Here is a 14,768-nt window from a genome sequence, read left to right as displayed (position 1 = left end):
AGAGAAATATTAAAACTTGAGTCCAGAGATCATCTGCTAGTAGATAATTCACTTTTCGGGGTAGGACAGATTTTCTTGTTCCTGCCAAGGCCTCAAGTGATGGAAAAGGTTCGTCTGAATTAGGAAGGATAATCTGCCTTATTCAGAATGTCCTGATTTATGGCCAGGAGACAGCTCGGTTGGTAAAGCGCTGAGTTTGAGCCCCAGAAGCTCTGAAAACCTGAGCATGCTGGCTCGGGCTTGTCATCTCAGCACTGGAGAGACAGAGATAGACACGTCCCTGAGGCTGGACGGCCAGCCAGGCTAGCCTTCCTGGGCAGCTCCAAGCCTTTCTCAGAAGACAAGGTGGATTGCTTCTGAGAAACAACACTGAACACTGACCTCTGGCTTCTACATGCAGGTGCACATATGGGGTGGCACATGAACACACATGCACATAAATACATACACACGTCTCCTGCTTTAAATGTTGATATCAACCAAAATACCTTCATAGGAATACCTCGAATAACGTTTGCCCAAAGATCTGGGAACCATGATCCAGCCAAGTCACCACATAAACTTAACCATCTAGCTTACATTCAACACCTTTTCATGGAGCCATTGAGGCCTTGTTCACAAAGCTGTCAAAGGAGACTTCATTTAGAAAATTGTAATATTATATAGTTAAAAATTATAAGACTCTGACTAAAAATGGATCTTGTTTGTCCAAGGGAATCCTTAAAAGTATTCTCTTAAAGGTCTACCAATGATTTCTAGTGGAAACAAGCTATAACATAGCTTTAAAAAGCAACAACACAAATAAGAAAGATGGCCGCCTAGTGAGAAAATGAGAAACAAAAGAAGCAGAAAATACACAGCAAACAATGGTGAGGAAAGGGGATTGTAAAACACAGAAACTGCATAGAAAAGCCCACGGGTGCTGTCCCTTGAGATCACAGGGATGAACTAGAAAAGAATGAGAGAAGAAGTAAGTTCAAAGAAAGAAGGAGAAAGGAGACGGGATGGCCGGACAGAGCCAAGCTCTCGGGGGCTCTGCCTTCTGGTGGGCTGACTTGACTCTTGTGTCACAAAGTGAACTGAACTCTGTAGATACTGTAGGGAGTGAGGAAAGAGAATGGAAGGGACTTACGAAAGAGGAAAGAAAAGCACTCTGGGTAATAGAACGAAAAACAGTAGGTTACATTAAACCCTGTGGGAGGGATGACTTTACCATATCAGACTCGCCAAGCCATAGGGATGGAAACATGAAATGTGACATGAAGAGGTTCTAGAGGAGTTTGCCCTGTGTCTAGTACTGAGTCTAGTTTAGAACTCTATGAATTGTGGTCTCCATAGTGCAGAGAGCAAAGAATTATAAACTATTAAGAAAGTACTTATGAAAATGAGGCGGTTATAGACGGGTACTACCATGCCTGACATTTCTGTGGGTGCCAGGGATCTAAACTGAGGCCCCTCATACTTGCTCAGCAAGAACTTTTTCCAGTGAGCCATGCCCACATTCCCCATGCCCCTTTGTGTGTGCATCTGTATGTGGGGTGTGTGTGTGTGTGTGTGTGTGCGCGCGCGCACACGTGCATGCACGCATGTGCCTGTGCTTGTGTATGTGAGGACCAGATGTCAGTGTCCTGTTTCTTCCTTGGTTTCTCTCCATTGTATTTTTGAGGCAGGGTTTCTTACTGAACCTAAACTAATCAAATGCATCGTGAGACTCACTAGTTTCCTTTCCCGAGCAAACGTCTTTAGAGCTGACATGAATCAAGCAGCCTAATACAGTCATCTATAAGAATTTGTCTCATATTTGCCACACGGCTCCATCATGTCATGCTCAGGTGTCAGCAGAGCTCGTTTTGGGCTTTTTGATTCTGATAACTCATCTGCATCTACTTGTTTGGTAGTCTACTTGTCAGTGTTAATGCTTATTTTATTTAACTTTCTTATTGCAGTAAATTGCTTAGGAAAAGAAATCTTGTAACTTACTCCTTGGTGTGAGATGGGTATTTAATTAATTTCCTGCTTTTTAAAAAGCAATTCGTAGAAGAAAGTAACTAAGCCGGGCAGTGGTGGCGCACGCCTTTAATCCCAGCACTCGGGAGGCAGAGGCAGGCGGATCTCTGTGAGTTCGAGGCCAGCCTGGTCTCGAAAGCAAATTCCAGGGAAGGCGCAAAGCTACACAGAGAAACCCTGTCTCAAAAAACCAAAAAAAAAAAGAAGAAGAAGAAGAAAGTAACTAGATATTTTAACCTAGAAGAAGACTTCTTTTTTTTTCCGGTATGGGAAATATCTAGAAAATGGATTCCAAGTTTCCTTGGACCCTTTGACTAGAAAGAGACCTTGAAGTGGAGCTGACTGAATCCTACACGTTCAGTTTGGGAGATGCAGAGTTTTACAAATTTTAGTAGTTTTGTGATATAAAAGAAGTTTAGACCAGAAGGTTCGCAAATTTTAGAAAATTCATGAAATGCTAGTTTGTAATAATGGCTTTTTTTAATGCTGTGTGAAATATTTGATGAAGGTCTTTCTTGATGTTTCTTTTGTTTATTTTTAATAGGTCAACACAGCTGATGTTACTGTGGTCAGCAAGAGCAATTCTTCTACCGAAGAAAGTGGACAAGATGTCCTAGAGAACACGTTTTCTCAGAAACATAAGGAACTAGCAGTTTTATTAGTGGAAATGAAGGAAGCTCAGGACGAAATCGCATTTCTTAAGTCACAGCTGCAGGGCAAGAGGCCTGATGGGGACCCTGAGGTCCTTGACCAGACGGAGGTGAAGCTGATAGGGAGTGAAGGACCACCTTCTGTGACAGCGGGAGACATTCCCCTTGTGCCGAATGAAGAGAGCTGCATCCCAGGGGCTGCAAAAGAGGAACAGGCAAGCACTGAAGATCAGCATCCAACATGTGAGGCAGGGTCTGCAAATGACGCTGCAGTGGGATTGAACTCCACAAAGCTGCATGGTGTGGACAAATCCCCCTCTACATCAGAGATCTGTCAGTGTCACCAGGATGAATTAGAAAGTCTTAAGTCAAAAATTATGGAGCTTGAGACAAGCCTTCATAAGGCAGAAGAGATTTATGAGAAAAATTTAGATGAGAAAGCTAAGGAAATTAGCAGCCTAACCCAGCTTGTTGAAAAATTGAAGAAGAATGCAGAGGATGCCCACAGCACGCTCACCACCGTGTCTGAGGAAAGAGACCAGCTTCTTTCTCGGGTGGAGGAGCTCGGTGTCTTAGCCGAGCTGAGGACTCGGGTCCGAGAACTGGAGAGCAGCCTCACAGTAGCAGAACAGCAAAGAGCTCTGGACTACGAAAGCCAGAAGACTCGGCACAACCTGCTCACGGAACAGATCGACAGCCTAACTGTAGAAGCCAAATTGAAGAATGTGAAAATGGAAGCTCTCCAGAGGGAGCTGGATGATGTGCAGCTGCAGTGTTCTGAGCAGGGCACCCAGATAAAGAGCCTGCAAAGCCAGCTGCAGGAGAAGGAGACTGAGGTGCTGGAGGGGGCAGAACACGTGAAGGACATCTCAAAGAAGATGGAAGGACTTTCACAGGCTCTTTCACAGAAGGAACTGGAAATAGCCAAAATGGAGAGAGACATGGAGACACTCCAGCAAACCATCCAGGAGAAGGATCAGCAAGTGACAGAACTCAGCTACAGCATGACAGAGAAAATGGTTCAGCTTAATGAAGAGAAGTTTTCTCTTGGGGTTGAAATTAAGACCCTGAAGGAGCAGCTCAATTTGTTGTCCAGAGCTGAAGAAGCAAAGAAGGAGCAGGCCCAAGAAAATCATGAAGTCCTTTCTAGTCCTGGTCAGGATGTGTCAGGCCCAGCGGGGCTGAGTAAAGAGGAGCTTCAGCGGGAGCTGGAGCTCCTGAAGAAGGAGAGCGATCAGAGGAAGAGGAAGCTCCATGCAGCACTTATTCACCGAAAGGAACTCCTACAGAAAGTCAGTACACTGGAGGAGGAGTTAGCCAAGGTGAGGGAGGAATCTAGCAAAGAGATGACACTCGGGGTTAGTGAGAGGAGAAAGCTGGAGGAAGATAGAGAGAACAAAGATGAACTAGAAAAATGTGGAACTTCTAAGTGTCGAGAACTAGAAGTTTCTTTAAAAGAGACGATATCCGAAAAAGAAGTGGAACTGGAGCGTGTCAGGAGAGATTTGAAAGACAAGACGGCAGCGGAGGAAGAACTGCAGGCTGTGGTCCAACAGATGAGTCAGAACTTGCAAGATAAGTCAAAGCAAATAGATTGGCTTCGAGCAGAGATTACCGCAAATCAAGCAACTATTCAGAAATTGACCATGGGAGCCCCGGATGCTGGGGATGGAGACTCGGCAGCACCTCTAAAAGAAACGGTGATGAGCAGCCCGCCCAGTGCAGGTGATGGGGAACACTGGAAGTCGGAACTAGAGGGGAAGATAGCAGACCTTGAAAAGGAAAGGGAACAACTTGAAAAGAAGCTTCAAAAAGCCTTAAGTTCCCATAAGGCGAGTCTAAAAAAGGCACAAGAGAGAGAGAGACATCTGAAGGATGAGCTCAGGAAACAAAAGGATGCTTACAATCACCTTCAGGAGCAGTTTGATGAGCAGAGTAAGGAAAATGAGAACATTGGGGGCCAGCTAAGGCAGCTCCAGATCGAAGTGAGGGAGTCTGTGGACAGAAAGCTCCCAGGTACTGACCAGCGGGAACCTGGTCTTCCCACTCAAGGTTTAAAAGAGATTTCACTCGAAGACACAGAACAGCAGCCCGCCCAGCCTGCTGCAGAGTCTGATGTACACACAAGTCAGCCTTCTTACCCTGGAGATGCTGAAGCTCTCCAGGCTACTGTTGCCCAGATTAAGGCCCAGTTGAAAGAGATGGAGGTCAAGAAAGAAGAGCTGGAATTGAAAGTAAGTTCTACAGCAAGTGAGCTGACTAAAAAATCAGAAGAAGTACTCCTGTTACAAGAGCAGATAAATAAACAGGGTTTAGAAATCCAGAATTTGAAAGCAGCATCCCATGAAGCCAAGGCCCACGCAGAGAGCCTGCAGCAGGAATTGGAAAGTAGCCAAGTACAACTTGCTGGCCTGGAACATCTGAAAACATTACAGCCCAAACTAGATGAACTGCAAAAGCACGTGTACCAGAAGCAAGAAGAGGTCAGCCACCTTTCTGGACAGCTTGGTGAGAAGGAACAGACCCTCAGCAAAGTCCAGGCTGAGATGGTGGAGCAGGAGCATTTAATCAAGGCTCTGCACACGCAGCTGGAGATGCAAGCCAAGGAGCACGAGGAGAGGCTGAAACAGTTCCAGGTGGAGCTGTGTGAGCTGAAGCAGAAGTCGGAGGAGGCTGCAGAAGACACCAAAGCAAAGCAACAGATACAGAGGAAACTGCAGGCAGCCCTCATCTCCCGCAAGGAGGCTCTGAAGGAAAACAAGAGTCTGCAAGAGGAATTGTCTTCAGCCAGAGATGCCGTGGACCACCTGACCAAGTCTCTGGCGGATGTGGAAAGCCAGGTTTCTGTTCAAAAGAGAGAGAAAGAGGCGTTCCTAGGAAAGTTAGCCCTTCTTCAGGAAGAAAGAGACAAGCTCATTGAAGAGATGGACAGGTCTTTGCTCGAAAATCAGAGCCTTGGTGGCTCCTGTGAAAGCCTGAAGCTAGCTCTGGAGGGTCTTACCGAAGACAAGGAAAAGCTGATGAGGGAGCTGGAGGGTCTGAGATGTTCGAAGATTGCAGAGAGCACCGAATGGCACGAGAAGCACCAGGAGCTGCAGAAGGAGTATGAAGTTCTTCTGCAGTCCTACGAGAACGTGAGCAACGAGGCCGAGAGGATTCAACACGTGATGGAAGGCGTGAAGAAAGAGAAGCAAGAACTGTATGGAAAGCTGAGAAGCACGGAGACAGGCAAGAGGGAGACAGAGAAGCAGCTGCAAGATGCAGAACAAGAGATGGAAGAGATGAGAGAAAAGATGAGAAAGTTCGCCAAGTCTAAACAACAGAAGATCCTCGAGCTGGAGGAAGAAAATGAGCGGCTCAGAGCCGAGGCCCAGCCTGTAGGGGGCGCCAAAGAAAGCATGGAAGCTCTTCTTTCTTCCAACTCCAGCCTGAAGGAGGACCTGGAAAAGGTCACGGTAGAGTACAAAACCCTTTCTAAGGAGTTTGAGGCTTTAATGGCAGAGAGAAACATTTTGAGTGAAGAGATTCGAGGTCTGAAGCATCAGGTAGGAGATGGTGTACTGAAACAAGCTAGCCTAGAGGTCACTGAGAAATCCGATGAACAAAAGGATGTCACTGAAGAGGTCATGCAAGCTATGGTGGGCAAGTCTCAAGAGCAAGAGTCTCAGAGTGTGGGTGTTCAACTTGACGATTCAGAAGGTATTCTGTCAGTGAACAGTGCCAAGCCTGGCATTAGTGAGACTTTCAACTCCCACGATGACATCAGTAACTACCTCCAGCAGCTTGATCAGCTCAAGGGAAGAATTGCTGAGTTAGAGGTGGAGAAACAGAGTGACAGGGAGCTTAGCCAGACACTAGAAAATGAGAAAAATGCCCTCCTGAATCAAATATCGGCAAAGGATGGTGAACTCAAACTACTTGGGGAAGAAGTCGCCAAAATAAACACGTTAAATCAGCAAATCCAAGAAGAACTTTCCAGAGTCACTAAGTTGAAAGAGATGGCAGAGGAAGAAAAAGATGACTTAGAAGAGAGGCTTATGAATCAGCTGGCAGAACTTAATGGGAGCATTGGGAATTATTATCAGGATGTTACGGATGCCCAAATCAAAAACGAGCAACTGGAATCCGAAATGCAGAACCTTAAAAGGTGCATGAGTAATTTAGAGGAAGAAAAACAGCAACTGGTCAAGGAGAAAACCAAGGTGGAGTCAGAAATACGAAAGGAGTACTTAGAGAAGATACAAGGGGCCCAGAAGGAACCTGGCAATAAGAGCCATGCAAAGGAGCTCCAGGAGCTGTTGAAAGAAAAGCAGCATGAGGTAAAGCAGCTGCAGAAGGACTGCATCTGGTACCAGGAGAGGATCAGTGCTCTCGAGAAGACAGTTAAGGCTCTAGAGTTTGTTCAGACTGAGTCCCAAAAGGATTTGGATGCCACCAAAGGAAATCTGGCGCAAGCCGTTGAGCACCACAGAGAGGCACAAGTGGAATTATCTAGCATCAGAGTACTGCTCGACGACACACAGAGCGAAGCCGCGCGAGTGCTAGCGGACAACCTCAAATTGAAAAAGGAACTTCAGTCCAACAAAGAAGCCGTGAAAAGCCAGATGAAACAAAAAGATGACGATCTGGCGCGAAGACTGGAGCAGGCAGAGGAAAGACACCTGAAAGAGAAGAAGAACATGCAGGAGACACTGGATGCTTTGTACGGGGAAAAGGCCCATGTAGAAGAGATGCTTGCAGAGATGCAGGTTACACTGTCCAGGAAAGACCAGGACATGAAGCAGCTGCAGGAAGGCCTGGACAGCACCGTGGCCCAGCTCGCAGCCTTTACTAAGAGCATGTCGTCCCTCCAGGATGACCGCGACAGGGTGATCGATGAAGCCAAGAAATGGGAGCAGAAGTTTGGTGATGCCATTCTAACCAAGGAAGAAGAGATCAGACTCAAAGAGGAGAACTGCATTACTCTAAAGGACCAGCTTCAACAAATGACCATCCATACAGAGGAACTGAAGATCAATATCTCCAGGTGAGCAGGGAACCGTTTTCCCTCCAGAGAGAATTGTGAAGGCAAAGATAGTCTCTAAATTGTTTTTATTTATTTTATTAGAATTACAGAACCAGTTTTTGTTTTAAATTCCCTTAGAATATACATCCTCTTTACCTTCTGACATTTTTTTGCCATTTTTGTAACTTGTTATAATTTGTATTATCATAAAATCATTAACATAAAACCATTGATGTATTTTCCCCCATATCTCTGTTAAGAGATGGCCTAAGTTTCTCTTCATTTTTGTGTCTGGATTTCTTGACAACCTGACTACCTTTACGTAGATTTTCACCAGCTTGCTCCCAAAGGATAGCTTTGGTGTCCTAAGTGGTCTGCTCTCCGCCTCTCTGTTCTGTATGTCAGCTAGCAATTCCGTCCTCACACTCTTGAATATCACCGTCCAAGCTCAGGAAGCGACAGCGCCCCCCACCCTTACTATGCCTCCCCTTTTGTTTCTTTACTGTGTCTTTTGCCAGGATTATGGCTTTAAAGAAACCCACCATTAGTCGTCTGGAGCAAGGTAGAATAAAACAATGGGAGCTGGGCTGATTTAGTAAGTTCAGTGTCTCAAACGGATTACTAAAATAAGGAACACAGTTTCATGATTCAGAGCTCTGAGATGCGGTTGTATGTCATTTTCCTCTGTGGTGGATCTTGTTAGTGTACGTGTATAGATGCAGAGAACTAAGCTCTCTATTAAAACCTTCAACAATGAATGTTGACTGATTTGTAGATCAGTTAGGTGTATGTCATATAGGTAATCTCTCCTCTCCCCCTTTTCCTCCCCGCCCCCAACCCCTAGGCTTGAACATGATAAAGAAATTTGGGAGTCCAAGGCCCAGACAGAGCTCCAGGATCAACAGAAATTTTGTGATACCCTGCAGAGGGAAAACAAAAAGCTTATGTCCCAGTTCGAAGAGACTCGACAGCTATACCACAATTCTTTGAATGAATTAGCTAAGCTGGAGTCAGAACTTCAAAGTCTCAAAGACCAGTCAACTGACTTAAATACCTCTCTAGAAAAATGTAGAGAACATAAAGAAAATTTGGAAGGGATCATAAAGCAGCAAGAAGCTGATATCCAGAATTGTAAGTTCAGTTATGAACAACTCGAGACTGATCTAAAGGCCTCCAGGGAGCTGACCAGAAGGTTGCATGACGAAATCAAGACCAAGGAGCAGAAGATTATAAGCCTGCTTTCTGGCAAGGACGAGGCGATTCAAGTAGCTGTTGCTGAACTGCAGCAGCAACACCACAAAGAGATCAAAGAATTAGAAAATCTCTTGTCCCAGGAGGAAGAGGAGAATGTTGCCTTAGAAGAAGAAAACAAAAAGGCTATTGAGAAAACCAATCAGCTTATGGAAACTCTGGAAAACATGAAGAAAGAGAACCTTGAGCAGAAGGCTCATCTAGATTCCTTTGTCAGATCTATGTCCTCTCTTCAGAATGACCGAGACCGTATAATAAGTGACTATCAGCAGCTGGAAGATCGACATCTTTCTGTGATCTTAGAAAAAGACCAACTCATCCAAGATGCTGCTGCTGAGAATAATACACTGAAGGAAGAGATTCGAGGGTTGAGGAGTCATCTGGATGACCTCAATTCTGAGAATGCCAAGCTGGATGCTGAGCTGATCCGGTACAGGCAAGACCTGAATGAAGTGATAGCCATAAAGGACTGTCAGCAGAAGCAGCTCCTTGAGGCTCAACTCCAGAAAAACAAGGAGTTGAAAAATGAATGTGCAGAACTGGAAGAGAAGCTGAAGGGGTCGGAGGATGCCAGGCAAAGCCTGCAGAGGTCCTCTGAAGCCCTCCAAGGGGAGAAACATGCTTTGTCTATAGAGGTAGAGAGCTTGAAGAGGCACGTGGAGGCCTTGCAGGAAGAAGGTACCCTAGGTGCCCAGCTGAAAGTGAAAGAAGAGGAGGTTCAGAGGTTAAGTGTGGCGCTCTCCTCCTCCCAGAAGAGAGCTGCAGACCTGGAAGAGGAGCTAGTTTGTGTTCAGAAGGAAGCGACCAGGAAGGTCAGTGAGATCGAGGACAAGCTGAAGAAGGAGCTGAAGCATCTCCATCATGATGCAGGGATAATGCGAAATGAAACAGAAACTGCAGAAGAGAGGGTGGCAGAGCTGGCCAGGGACCTGGTCGAGATGGAGCAGAAGCTACTCATGGTAACCAAAGAGAATAAAGATCTCATGGCCCAGATTCAGTCTTTCGGAAGGTCAATGAGTTCCTTGCAGGACAGCAGAGATCATGCCACCGAGGAGCTTGGTGACCTGAAAAAGAAGTATGATGCCAGTCTGAAGGAGCTGGCCCAGCTAAAAGAGCAAAAGGACCTAAGCAGAGAGAGTGACGTTCTTGCCCAGGCTGCCTTGCCCATGACCACCACTGAGAACAGCCTGCCCCGCCATGAGAAACTTGACCAGCAGCTCATATCCAAAGACAAACAGTTGCTTCACTTGTCTTCGCAACTAGAAGAGTCTCACAACAAGATGCAGACCTTTTCCAAGGCCATGGCCAGTCTACAGAGCGAGAGAGATCACCTGTGGAATGAGCTGGAGAAATTCCGGAAGTCGGAGGAAGGGAAGCAAAGGGCTGCAGCCCCTTCACCTGCCTCCAGCCCAGCTGAAATGCAGAGCTTGAAGAAAGCTATGTCGTCTCTCCAGAATGACAGAGATCGATTAGTGAGTGTGTGTTTCAGATCTGTGTTTGAGAGGTTTTGAGCCCTTCTTTACATTGATTTTTATCTCCCTAGAAAAGGATAAATGTTTCTATCTGTAGAATCTGTGTATAAAGTCACCGTCATTGCTGCCCATTCCCTAGAGTGCTTGGGTCTTAAGAGAAACAGACATGCTGTTGCCATTTCCAAACTTGACTTTTCTTTGCACAGCATCTGCATTGGTTGTAAAAGGATTAAAAGATAGCATCCTGTAAGTGGCTCCAGCATTTCAAGCAGGTTGATTGGAAGAAAATCACTCGGTGTGTTTTCACAATGGTGGTTGAACACTTGTTCGTCTGCTGGATCAAGGTAGTAAGAACTTAGCTCGTCTTAGAAGTGTTGCTCAAACCTAATTTGTCAAGACAGAAGTTATATATAAAAGAGATTTTATAAGACCTTTTAAGGTTCGTGTTAGTGGCTGGCTTTGTCCTCTGATCCCCAGGAAAGCTTTATTGGGGTACACAGTGTATCACCACAAGATTTCTTAAAGTGAGTGTCGCTAGGCATGGCAGCACATGCCTAAGACTCCAGCACTCAGGAGGCTGGTGTGAGATCAAGACGAGCCTGGACTATGTAGCTCATTTCAGGCCAGGCTGGGCTATGTAGTGAGACTGTCTCAAAACCGTTTTTTAAAATCACTATTCAGTCATTGGTTGTTTGCAAATGAACTGTTGTCCACCCCTTCCTTCCTGTCTTTTCCTTTCCACTACTGCAATGTATCCAAGGCTCCTACATGCTAGGCAAGTCCTTTACCACTGAGCTACGTCCCCAGGTTGAGAATTTATTATTATTTTGTTTTATTTATTTTCATTTATTATTTTGAGACAGACTGTTGCTAAGCTACCCATGAAATTCAAGGTCCTTCCTCAGCTGCCTAAGTAGATAAGATTGCAGATGCACAGCACCATGCCTGTTTCTGCCCACTTTCTTTCAGTTAATTTTTTTCAGAAGTGGAGAAAGGAGGTTAGAAAGATAGCTTGTCTTGTACTTGAGTTGAATTCACAGAACCTTTGTTAAAAGACCATACATGGTGGTCCTTGAGGCTCACTGGCCAGCCAGCCTAGCCTATGCAGACAAGCACCAGGCCAGGGAGGGACTCTGTCTCAAAAACAAACAAAAAAGTATTTGCTGCCCAAGTAAAAGAACCCACACATATGTCTGGATACTTAACACACCAGAAAGAAAAAAAAAAGCCAAATGTAGCAGCACCTATCTGTGATCCCAGGGCTGCACAGAGATAGGCAGGTCCCTGGACCCCACTGGCTAGCCAGCCAAGCCAAATTGGTGATCTCCAGGGTCAGTGAGAAAGTAACAGACCCTGTCTCAAAATATAAAGTGAAGAGAAATAGAGGTAAGCACCTGATGTCAGCCTTTGCCCACACGTGCCTGAGCACCAGGGTTCTCAACCTTCCTGTAGCTAGAAGTTTTCTTATGTCATGCCAGGTCCACAGGCGCTCAGACCCAAGTAGACACACTGGCTTATATTAATTAAAACTGCTTGGCCATTAGCTCAGGCCTACCACTGACTAGCTCTTACACTTAAACTCAGCCCTTTTTTGTTAATCTATATGTTGCCACGTGTTCCATGGCTTTACCTGTGTGCCAGTACATGCTGCTCCCTGGATGGTGGGCTGGTATCTCCTGACTCTGCCTTTCTCTTCCCAGCATTCTCCTTGTCTGCTTATCCCGCCTATACTTCCTGCCTGGCTACTGGCCAGTCAGCGTTTTATTGAACCAGTGTACAAAAGCATTATCCCACAGCACCTTCCTAATGCTGTGACCCTTTAATACAGTTCCTTATGTTGTGGTGACCCCCAACCATACAATTATTTCATTGCTACTATATAACTGTACTTTGCTACTGTTATGAATCATAATGTAAATATCTGATATGCAGGTTATCTGATATTCAACCCCCAGGTTGAAAACCAGTGACCTACAACATGTACACACACTCACTTGAAAACACACACACACACACACACACACACACACACACACACACACACACAATTGGATTTAAAAAATAAAAAATAAAAAAGCTATATAACACCAGAGGAATATACCCAGAGTTGTCCTCTGGCACCCAGGCAGACACATATACACACATGTGCCTGCACCCTCATGAACATACATATACTTCATACACATTTATGCCTGAAGGCTGTCATTTATGTCATGCTGGGATTCATTATGTGCTAAGTCACAATCCTGAGTGGTTCCAGCAGATTCTGTTAGCTGTGCTTTCATTCAGAGATTGCTTACTATAAGTTTATGCATTGTCAACACTGGACAGTATTTTGTTCTCTCAGCCCCAACCCCTCACTTTCGGTCTACTGAATATTGAAGAGACACGCCTTTTTAAAGACGCCATATCTGTTTCTATAACTTGCAGTGAAACTGTTTGTTAAAACTGTCACTCTGATTTTCCATCACCTAACCATCAAGATATCCGATTCTGTTCTGAATGTCTCCAACAGCTCCCCTTTGACCTTCAACATCCCGTGATAAGCTTCTTCACCGTCAACAGTATTAACAATACTGCTTCCATTGGGTAACCTCTCCAGGAGATGACAAATAGACGTGTGGATAAATCATTCCCAAGCTCTTCCTTTCTTAGAACAGCCTGCTCAGGAACCTTTAAAAGGCACATGACTGTCTAGAAGAGGCTTAGGATCCCTGCCTCAGTCGGCCACTCAAGATCTCATGATTTGCCCTCGTCTTTGCAGCCTCTTTACTTGTTCGTATCGTGCAGGTCGCCAACCCACCTCCTCAGCACACAGTGATCGCAGCGAGGACGTCCTGCCCCCATTGCCATCCTGCTGGCTGGAGTGCCTTCCTCACTGCTCTCTTTTGGGGGTCATTCCAGATCCTAAACTCTCTTCTCACACTTCCCAGTTGCTTGATTCTGTTTTGCCTCCCTACTTGCCAAGTGCTTGCCATACCTACCAGACCGTTTGTCTCACATGGCCTGCACACAAGGGCCTCTGCCGCTGGGCATCTCATCCGCTCTCAGCCTTGTCTTTTGTCCCCATGTGATGTTTCTGGTTTTGTCATCATGTTGTTGTCAGTCTCCTTGTCTTGGTTATTTATTTTATGTCTGTGGACATTTGTCTGCCTGTGCGTCTGTATACCACATGCATACCTGGTGTCTTTGGATGTCCTCAGACTGTGGTAACCGTTGTGAATCACCATTCTAGAATTGAACCCAGGTCCTCTGGAAGAGCAGACAGTGCTCCTAACCACTGAGCCATCTCTCCACCCCTGCTTCTTAATTAGTAAGAAATTCCTTTTTTTCTTTTTTTTTTAATGTGTTTTTTTTTTTTCTTGTTTCATGGGTGAATTTTCTAACTTATCTCTCCAAGGATGGTGGTGTTTTGCTGTTGCTGTTTCATTTATGTGTACATACTGTGCATGTATGACATGTGCAGGTGGTTGTGGAGGCCAGAAGAGCGCATTGAAATTACAGGCAATGTTGAGTTGCCCAGCATGGGAATTGAACTGGGGTCCTCTGGAAGAGCAGCAAGGGCTTTTAACTGCTGAGCTACCTCTCCACCCATTTTGTTTTTGAGGCAGGGTCTCGTCATATAGTTGAGGCTTGCCTGGAGGGCTCAGTATAGTCCAGGCTGCCCCTAAACTCACAGTCCTTCTGTACCAGTTTCTCAAGGGCCAGGATTGTGTGTGCAGCTCCACATCTGCCTACCTTCTAGTGAGTTTTCTTGGTGATGTTTCTATTGCTGCTGTAATGCTCCTGATCGCCAGCATTCTCTCTTGTCTTGATCACACGCGTTTTCCCCGCTGATGTATTGAATTACCCCTGATCGATCGCCAGCATTCTCTCTTGTCTTGATCACACGCGTTTTCCCCGCTGATGTATTGAATTACCCCTGATCGATCGCCAGCATTCTCTCTTGTCTTGATTACACGCGGTTTCCCCTCGCTGATGTATTGAATTACCCTTTGAACAGTTGCTTTGCATCCCCGATGTTAGCCCTTCTTCAGATGAAGAGCAACCATCGTCTCACCTTCACGTGAAGTGTAGACTCTAAGAAGCTCGTGGAGGGACTTGGTGTGAGTTCACTGCAGCGTGATCTTGTTGAGCTTATGGATAATGGCCCCCAAGTTTGTGTCTTTAGCTCCTCAAGGTCTGGTCAGATTTTTGAGAGATCTTTCATCTCCTCTTAAGAAGGAAATCAGCATCTCCAAGCTGAGTAGGGAACTGGCAGGAGCACTCACAGTGTGCATCACCAATTGCTACTGTTTTAGAATGGTGCTCTAACCAGCAGAGAGCACTCACAGCATGCATCACCAATCACTGCTTTTTGGGAGTAGTGCTCTAACCGGCAGG

The 14,768-nt window shown here is 45.6% G+C and overlaps 1 protein-coding gene across 5 annotated transcripts in view; it reads left to right on the top strand.

Moving 5' to 3' along the window:
* Positions 1–14,768, top strand: part of Golgb1 (golgin B1) — a 59,265-nt gene that overhangs the window by 33,613 nt on the left and 10,884 nt on the right. For all 5 annotated transcript variants that reach the window (XM_059277399.1, XM_059277397.1, XM_059277395.1 and 2 more), the window contains 2 exons: positions 2,552–7,683; positions 8,507–10,385. In XM_059277399.1, coding sequence (XP_059133382.1) covers positions 2,552–7,683; positions 8,507–10,385 — 7,011 coding nt within the window. The remainder of the gene's footprint in view (positions 1–2,551; positions 7,684–8,506; positions 10,386–14,768) is intronic.

The sequence above is a fragment of the Peromyscus eremicus genome, chromosome 12 (genome assembly GCF_949786415.1).
Source record: "Peromyscus eremicus chromosome 12, PerEre_H2_v1, whole genome shotgun sequence".
Taxonomy (NCBI): domain Eukaryota; kingdom Metazoa; phylum Chordata; class Mammalia; order Rodentia; family Cricetidae; genus Peromyscus; species Peromyscus eremicus.
The sequence above is the reverse complement of the archived record's forward strand: the minus strand, read 5'-3'. Positions and strand labels throughout refer to the sequence as shown.